This window comes from Panthera uncia, assembly GCF_023721935.1.
Source record: "Panthera uncia isolate 11264 chromosome A3 unlocalized genomic scaffold, Puncia_PCG_1.0 HiC_scaffold_11, whole genome shotgun sequence".
NCBI classification, from domain to species: Eukaryota; Metazoa; Chordata; class Mammalia; order Carnivora; family Felidae; genus Panthera; species Panthera uncia.
In genome coordinates this window covers 87689171-87698499 of record NW_026057578.1, presented here as the reverse complement: position 1 = coordinate 87698499, position 9329 = coordinate 87689171, and the positions used below count along the sequence as shown (strand labels likewise).

The 9329-nt window shown below is 41.1% G+C and overlaps 1 protein-coding gene across 8 annotated transcripts; it reads left to right on the top strand.

Moving 5' to 3' along the window:
* The first annotated feature begins 575 nt into the window (after positions 1–575).
* On the top strand, positions 576–8598 carry TPRKB (TP53RK binding protein). Of its 8 annotated transcripts, none has more exons than XM_049651713.1 (6): positions 583–707; positions 3339–3582; positions 3738–3897; positions 5253–5375; positions 6702–6878; positions 8335–8597. In XM_049651713.1, exons 3-6 carry the CDS (start codon positions 3757–3759, stop codon positions 8419–8421), a joined length of 528 nt encoding a protein of 175 aa, XP_049507670.1. In that variant the 5' UTR covers positions 583–707; positions 3339–3582; positions 3738–3756; the 3' UTR covers positions 8422–8597. The 8 variants fall into 8 exon arrangements, with proteins under 8 accessions (XP_049507673.1, XP_049507670.1, XP_049507674.1 ...); XM_049651717.1 differs by lacking the exon at positions 583–707 and adding an exon at positions 714–863 and having other exon boundaries at positions 3798–3897; XM_049651711.1 differs by lacking the exon at positions 583–707 and adding an exon at positions 714–863.
* Positions 8599–9329: the final 731 nt, after the last annotated feature.

Sequence of the window (9329 nt, the reverse complement as noted above, 5' to 3'; positions counted from 1 at the left end):
ACCATCCTATTTGAAATAGCAATACCCTCGGCCAGGCATTCCTCCCTTTCCTTTATTTTTTCTCCATAGCACATATCCACCCGACCGGTATATTTGTTATTTACTTGCGTAAATTTACCTGTTTTCCTGTGTAAAGAAAAGTATGGACCAAGATGAACCGGAACCATAAAAAACATGGAAAATAATTATTTGCAGCCTCTCTTAGGGGCTGATACACTTAGAGACGACAAATCTCTGAACCTGCTAGAAGCAGGAAGAGGTTGATTTCACCAACGTACTGTCACCTCTTAAGTACCCAAAGCAAATCGCGGTCCACTCCAGAGCTTTCCTAAATGACCGCACCGTTGCAAGAAGGAAACAAGTTCCGTCCGTCCCCGAAAAGAACTGTAGCTGAGATGAATGTGGAGTTCATCCTGGCCAACACTGTTCTTTGCACAAGAAGAAACCGATGTCTCCCCCAACGCCAAAACGCGTTGGAGAAAGGCTGAGACGCGCCCTGAAACCTCAGCGTCCGGCCCCCGGATCCTTACCGTCCCCATAGCCGGAAGTGACAGATGGGGCCCTGGCTCCCATTTGCGTCCGCCGGCGTCTCTCAGGCTGGGGAAGGAGCTTCTGGGGAGGGACTTGCGCGGTTGCGGCCCAGCTTCCGGAAAGTGAGGGGTTTGTTTCCGAGGGGAAGGCCTTCCGGGAGGACCGAGAGTGCGCAGGTGAGTCCTCTCTGGCAGGGCGGGCGGAGGGCCAGCCCCGGGGGCTCAGTACGGCAGTGACAAGCTCATGCTCTCTGAGTGCTACACAGCTGAATGAGGACTCATCAAACCGATGAAAAGGGCTGAGGAGCACGTGAAAGAGGGCCTGGGACCCTGGTAAATGGACTTTTTAAACGGAGTTGAAGGGAGGGAGGAAGAAGTCAGGGGCTGTACCTGTCGGAGGGGCAGAGTTGGGGAGCGAGCCTGGGCATTTGAAACTGGGGAGGCCACTGGGCTGTAGCGGAAAGACCGCGGTCTGGAGACAGGTGCGCTGGCAGCAGCACAAGGCGAGAGGGCTGCGACTGGAGGGTTTGAAACGCCCTGCCATTAAGTGGGAGCTTTATCACAAGAGCGGCGGAAGGACGAGATATGGTTTACGTTTTGAAAGGATCGGTCTTACTGCCAGGTGGAAGTTGGATGGTAGGAGGGCTGGAACTGCGAGGCCACCACCCCTAGGAGGCCACAGCTGTAGTTGAGACATGCGGCCTGGGCTGGGGGCAGTGGGTACTGGGGAGAAGTGGACGGGTCAAAATGGTACTTAAGAGGTAAAGTCGTCAAGACTAGAGAGTAACTATGGGAGCTAGGAGTATGACTCTGGATTTGCTGTGATTGAGAGCAACGATGATTCTAAGTTTCTGGCCTAAGTGAGGGAATTATGTTTTGACTTTTGCTAGGCTGATGAGAGACCATAAGGCGGGCTGAGGGCAAAATATAAGCTAGCACACCCCCACCCCAGTGGGATCTGTGTGACATTCCATGGACACTCCTGTCTACCCAAGAACAAAGGAAAGGACAAAACAAATGGTTAAACTGATGAGTCTCTACCAGTTTACTAAAGAAACGTAATCCCATCAATAGCCTAAAGTCCTGGAACTCCCTGCTGTCTTAATGTTAATGATTTGCTAGAGGGGAAAAACAACAACTTAGTTTGACAATAGCTAGGCCTCCCGTAATCTGTGAGTCTTTAGCATAAGAAAGTCTCTGGAAACTTCCCTTCTGACTTTACCTCCCCTAAACTCATAGTATGTAACAAGCCACTCTTCACAACCCCTGTGCAGCTGTTTCTGCCCTGGGTTCCTGTTCCCATGCTTTAATAAAATCACTTTTGTACCAAAGACATCTTCATGAATTCTTTATTGACCATCAGCTGTGAACCCCACTATCACCCCAAAACCTCATCAAGGGGACCTTTTTTCCCTAGGAAAAAAACCAAACGGAAAGTTTTTTTCCTTGCTGATTATCTGTACTCTTATTTTGTGTGCTTACTGTAGAAAATTCAGTGCAATTTTTTTTTTTTTATAGAAGATGATAAACGTTACCAATAATCCTGCCACTCAAGATGGCCATATTTTGGTGTGTTTCATGTTTTTGTTTTCTGTGTGCATCTTTTTGTGTAATTGGGAATGTATTCATTATATTTTTCTGTATCTTTTCCCCATTGGATGTTACTATGACAATAAAGATTGAACTGCTGTGTGCCAGGATATTATTCACACATATATTTTTTATCCTAACAAAAAGTCAGATGTAATTCCACCAAGTCTGAGATAACTTTTTGGTGTATCTTCCTTTCAATATTTTTTATGCTCCTTTTTGAAAAGCCCACAGTTTATGCCACATTTTATGTTTTGTCTTTCTTTTTTTATGTATTTTTTTACAATTTATTTTGAGATAGAGTATGCATGCCAGTGGGGGAGAGGCAGAGAGAGAGGGAGAGAGAGAATCCCAAGCAGGCTCCATACTGCCAGGGAGGAGCCTGATGTGGGGCTTGAACTTAGGAACTGTAAGATCATGACCTGAACTGAAGTCAGATGTTTAACTGACTGAGCCACTCAGGTGCTCCTGTGTTTTGTTTTTCAATCAGATGTTTTTACTTAATGTTATTTATTGCTATTTCACACCAATTAACCGGTCTCCAAGATGACAGTTTTTAATGCTTGTTTAGTTGCAACAATCTGTTATTTGCTAGTTTGTTTTCAACTTTTTGCTATTAGGATGATGAGAGGAGCATCTTATTACGTAAATTTTCAGGTTTTTAATTATTCCTTGAAAAGAGTCCTAGAAATGGAAACTACCAAGGATAACATGAACTTACCAAATTGCCACCCCCAAATAACTTACTAACACTTTGAAATTGTTTTAAAGATACTTAGTTTTTCAGTTCAAGGATATGGTTGTCTTTCTAGTTAGTCAAGTTGTCCTTTATGTTTCTTTTATGTCTTTGTCCTTTCCTTATTAAACTTATGTCTAAGAAAAGGCCTGTATTGATTTTTTAATAATTGTACCCCCTCCTGGGGCACCTGGGTGGCTCAGTTGGTTAAGCATCCAACTTTGCCTCAGGTCATGATCTCATGGTTCGGGGATTTGAGCCCCACATCAGACTAAGCTGATGGCTCTGAGCCTGGAGCCCGCTTCAGATTGTGACTCCCTCTCTCTCTGCCCCTCCCCCACTTATGCTCACGCTCTCTCTCAAAAATAAATAAAACATTAAAAATAATTGTACCCCCTCTCTACTTAAATGTCATGTGTGAAATGAGTATCTTTGAGTCAAGTGTTGTACTTCAATAAAGTTTTCTTAATATTTGTGTCTAGGTTCTGCTAAAATATACATAAAATGGGAAGATCAGAAAGCTAAAAAGGCTAAGTTGGAGTGAGGTTTCGTTAACACCATAAGTAATCCGTGGCCTAAAGAATTCCTGCCATTCTGCTTCTACTTGTCTGTTAGAGAAGCTGCTCCTCAGCCATGCATCAAAGCCTGCCTGCCTGCCTGCACAACCAGAGAAGCAGGCAGCAACCTTGGTCTTTCAGTAAAGGAAGCTAGGAACAACTCAGCAGGGTTGGTAGACATCTCATGGGGATGCCAAATGTGCTTTTGGGATGGATTCTTCTAGTGTAACAGTTCTGTCATCTTGTTATATTTGTTACTGAGGATGTTTATTAGTTGAATTATACCATTAGCTTTTAAACAGATGAAGTCTTTTGGTCTTTTAGAATCGTGCTTGTCTGTGAAATGCAGTTAACGCATCAGCTGGACCTATTTCCCGAATGCAGGGTGACCCTTCTGTTGTTTAAAGATGTAAAAAATGCTGGAGACTTGAGAAAAAAGGCCATGGAAGGTGCTATTGATGGTGCATTAATAAACCCTAAGGTGGTAAGTACAAGTAAGAACAAATGAGCTATAAAGGGGCATTTAAGAATATGTTAATTAAAAAAATTTTTTTACGCTTACTTATTTTTGAGAGACCGAGAGACAGAGCATGAGTGGGGGAGGGGCCGAGAAAGAGGGAGACACAGAATCCGAAGCAGGTTGCAGGCTACGAGCTGTCAGCACAGAGCCTACTGTGGGGCTCGAACCCACAAATCAAGAGATCATGACCTGAGCCGAAGTCGGATGCCAAACCAACTGAACCACCCAGGCACTCCAATAATATGTTAATTTTTCATGATGTTACAGGTTAGCCTAAAATTGTCATCTTTGGATAAATAGTTCTTGTCTAAACTGTGGAGTCAGATTGAGCCAACCTTGAATTTAATAGTGAATAGAAGCCAAAGTGCTAGGCCCTTCCCAGGAGATATGAAAGGTTGTATTCTGACTCTGATGTAATGGCAAATGCCTGGAGCTTCATTTACTCATTTAAACTAGAAAAATCTCTGCACAGGAGGCATCCATAGTGGTTAAGAGCACACACTGTGGAACCATGTTACTAGGACTTAATCTCAGCTCTGCCACTTATTATGACTTTGAGCAAGTGGTAGGCAACCTTTGTACCATGCTTGCTCTGTTCCTGCCATTGTTCTAAGTGCTTTCCATATACTAACTCACTTAATCTTCACAACAACCCTATGAAGTAACTACTATGATTATCTGCATCTAACAGATAAAACTAAGGGATCTGCCCAAGGTCCCTCAGTAGGAAGTGACAGCTGGGATTCAAACCCAAACATTCTTTGCTTTGGCTTCCTCATCTACTGTGTGTGAATAATACTACTGATTTCATAGGGTAGTTTTAAGAATTAAAATAATACCGGTAAAATGTTTAGACTATCGCCTTTCCCCATATTAGTGCTCAATGTTCTTTAACAAATTTTTTAAAAAATATTTATTTATTTATTATTGAGAGAGACAGAGCATGAGCATGGGAGGGGTAGAGAGAGGGGGAGACACAGAATCTGAAGCAGGCTCCAGGCTCTGAGCTGTCAGCACAGAGCCCAACGCGGGGCTTGACCTCACAAACCACGAGATCATGACCTGAGCTGAAGTTGGACGCTTAACTGACTGAGCCACCCAGGCTCCCCCCAATGTTCTTTTTTAAATTTTTACTATTTAAGTTCCTTGCAGCTTTAACATTCTATGATTTACTGAACACCCAGCAATTTTGAAAACATAGTCCATAGAAACTGTGATGAAGTCAAACAGCCTGACATTGGAGTTACCAAGAGAGAAGGCATGTGTCTTCCAAGTGCTCCAGATTCTCCGTGTGTAATTCTTTATGTTCTCTTTGGTAGATTGTTGATCCATTTCAGATACTTGTGGCCTCAAACAAAGCAGTTCATCTCTACAGACTGGGAAAAATGAAGACAAAAACTCTATCAACTGAAATTATTTTCAACCTTTCCCCAAATAACAATGTAATTAATATGGATTTTACTTTATTTATGTTGATTGTGTTGTGCTAATGTGTGTTCCCCAGTGTTGGGCTGTAATAGTGAAGAGTGTTCTGGAAAGATTGAGGTTTAGCACTGCCTCTTCCTAGACAAATAAGCTTTGGAGTCACTTCACATAGGAATAAACAAAAATTTAGCTACATTAGATGAGGATAGTTTTATCTGTCCTTCTTACCATATAGGGTCAGGAAGATCCCTCTAAATGATATATAAATTTAAATGGCAAAACATTAAGCATGGATATTTGTGTGTTACCATGCACATCTTTTACTCTCCCTATAACTCCTTAAGGATAGAATCCATGTCTTTTCCATATACCAGAAGCCTGCCTGGTACGTGGAACAGCCTTTAACACAGGCTCACTCATATACCCAGGGCTCAGGAAGAGTTTGTGGTTTGAAATACCGGTAGTAATCAAAGTTATTGAGCTAAAGATATTCTACCTGTGGCACATGAAAAAAATAAATTTTGCTGATGAAGTTTTAGTATTACTACTACTATTAAGAACACAACCAGGTACTAACATCATCCAAAGGACAATTAGGAAACCCGCAGCATGGTTTAAAATAATGTTTGAAATTTTATAAAGTTTATAGAATGCATGATAATAGAATTCCTCAGTACCTGGAGAAAAAATTACCAGATAATTATAATTTCTTTGACATCATTTGAAATAATTTGAGAAACTTCACTTCGGTAAATATCTGCTGGGCTTGTCCCTCTTACAGTTACAGTTCTAGGACAGGAGAAACATGTTCCTGAGGAAGGCAGGTAAACAAGACAGAAATCCAAATGCACTAAGATAAGTGACATAATGGGAATAATACTTCAAACCAATGGAAACAGCAAAGAAGCAACTCCTGTAAGGAGAAAGGATGACATTAGTGACATTAGTGTTGGACCTTGAGGGATGAGGACACTCCAGGCTGAGGACAAAGTTTGAGCATAGGAAAAAATGTATGAAATGGTGGACACCCATATGGTCCAGTCTGGGTAGAAGGTGGGTGTGCATGGCTAGAGGGTCACTTGGGGCCAGAGGGAGGGAGTGTTGATGTTAAGAAACGCCAAGAAGTAGGCTTGATTGCGCAGGAATAAGGTGCAGTTTTGAGCAGAGAGTACTCTAGAGGCAGATGTGGTGGGTGTCAAGAAGGGTTGTTGAAGAGAAACACTGTAGGTAGAATCATTAGGATATGAAAAATAAGAACCTGACCAAGGAAAAAGGAGGCCCATGGGGGGATGTTTCAGACACAGAAGCTACTGGTTATTGTTTGTTGTTGTTCTTTTCCTTAGATTTCAGAAGCTTTGAAAAAATTTGGCATCTCAGCAAATGACACTTCAATTCTAATTGTTTACATTGAAGAGGGAGAAAAACAAATAAATCAAGAAGACTTAATATCTCAGGTAGAAGGTCATCAAGTTTCTCTGAAAAATCTACCTGACATAACAAATATTACAGAAGTCAAAAAGGTTTGTAAATCTGTATTTTTACAAAGTGTGATAGATGAAGAATAATACTGATGTTGTTTGCTTGTTGATCACTGATCCTTCTGGTTTTTGTTTTTCTTTAAGAAAGGTTAATGTAATTAAAAATTACTTGAAAAATAGTTACAGATGCAAAGAATTAGAAGATGCTGGATTATAGGGGCGCCTGGGTGGCTCAGTCGGTTGAGTATCTGACGTCAGCGTCATGATCTCGCAGTTCGTTGAGTTCGAGCCCCGCATCAGGCTCTGTGGTGACAGCTCAGAGCCTGGAGCCTGCTTCCGATTCTGTGTCTCCCTCTCTCTCTGACCCAACCCCGTTCATGCTCTGTCTCTCTGTCTCAAAAATAAATAAACATTTAAAAAAAAATAAAAAGAAGATGCTGATTTATGTAAAATTTAGTTAGAAATTTAGTTGATAAAAGCATTCTTTAATTAAGAATAAATAACTTCAGGGATGCCTCGGTGGCTCAGTCAATTCAGCTTCTGACTTCAGCTCAGGTCATGTTCTCCTAGTTCCCAAGTTTGAGTCCTGTGTCAGGGTCTGTGCTGATAGTTCAGAGCCTGGAACCTGCTTCGGAATCTGTGTCTCCCTCTCTCTCCCTGCCCCTACTCTGCTCTCTCTCAAAAATAAACAAACATTAAAAAAAAAAAAAAAGAATAAATAACTTCAGAGGCACATTAGTGGCTCAGTTGGTTGAGTGCCCTACTTTTGATTTCAGCTCAGGTCATGATCCCAGGGTCATGGGATCAAGCCCTGCATTGGGTTCTGTGCTGGGCATGGAGCCTGCTTGGGATTCTCTCTCCCACTCCCCTGCTTGTCGCTCGTGCTGTCTCCTCTCTGAAGAAAAAAAAAAAAAGTGCAGAATACATTTTATATTTATTTTACATTTCAAATATACTGTGTAAGCTTGATCTTTTTTTTTTTTTTTTCCAACGTTTTTTATTTATTTTTGGGACAGAGAGAGACAGAGCATGAATGGGGGAGGGGCAGAGAGAGAGGGAGACACAGAATCGGAAACAGGCTCCAGGCTCTGAGCCATCAGCCCAGAGCCTGACGCGGGGCTCGAACTCACGGACCGCGAGATCGTGACCTGGCTGAAGTCGGACGCTTAACCGACTGCGCCACCCAGGCGCCCCTGTGTAAGCTTGATCTTTAATATCTTGACGTATGCTTTAAAAATTGGTACAGATTCAAAAAAAAAAATAGATTCAGTTTCTATGTGTAGAGGGTTATTATCATAACTAATTTAAAGGGAACTTTTGACATAAATGATGAATTGCCATCTACTTTATATATTTTAATCACATTCGTGATTTGTGATTTCATGTCATTATCCCAGTAGTTGAATGATAAATAATTTCACTTATATATGTTTGTATAATGGAAACTAGTAGTGCATGAATATATTAGCATGTCATAATTCATCTTTTATTTTCACAGATATATAAACTGTCTTCACAAGAAGAAAGTATTGGAACATTGTTGGATGGTATCATTTGTAGAATGTCAACAAAAGATGTTTTGTAAAATGACAGAAATATTAAGATTTTTCATAAGAAAACATTGATTTTTCTTTCTTGATTATAAAATGTGTATGTTCAGGGAACCTGAGTGGCTCAGTTGGTTAAGTGTCTGACTTTGGCTCAGGTCACGATCTTGCGGTTCATGGGTTCAAGCCCCACGTCAGGTTCTGTGCTGACTGCTGACAGCTCCGAGCCTGGAGCCTGCTTCAGATTCTGTGTCTCCCTCTCTCTCTGCCCCTCCCCTGCTCATGCTCTGTCTCTCTCTCTCAAAAATAAATGTTAAAAAATTTTTTTTAATTAAAAAAAATAAAACGTGTTCAATTATGGAAAATTTTAAAACACAGAATGGTATAACAAACCATTCCTAGTCCTCTCTCTTAATATCTTGAAAGATAACCACTGTTGCTATTATTTGTTGTTGTTGTCTAGTCTTCGGTTTCTATTCAGGTTTATTTTTATTTAATTGGAATAACTGGATTTTTACTAGGTTCTTGCCTTAGTGATTTTATATTCATCAGCTCATATTCCTGCCCTTACTTCTGGCTAATCTAGTATTTCCCTTCCAAGCCTCCCGGTTCCAAGTATTTTACATACAAGAATTTACTCATCATAATGTTATAAAGTAAACACTTAATATTACCACCATTTTACACCCAGGAAACTAAAAGATTATAGAAACAATAACTTGCTCAAGGTCATAGAGCTAGTATAAAGCCATGTTTTATAAATGCTTTGGGTTTTCTTTTTTCACTTTATATTTTGATCGTAGCAGTCAAGACAGGCTTGGTCAGGGGTGAGCAAACTTTTCTGTGAAGGGCCAGATAGTAAATATTTTCGGCTTTGCAGTCCATAACGTCTCCACTGTATCTACTCAACTCTTGCTATCATAGTGCAAAGGTATCCACAGACCAT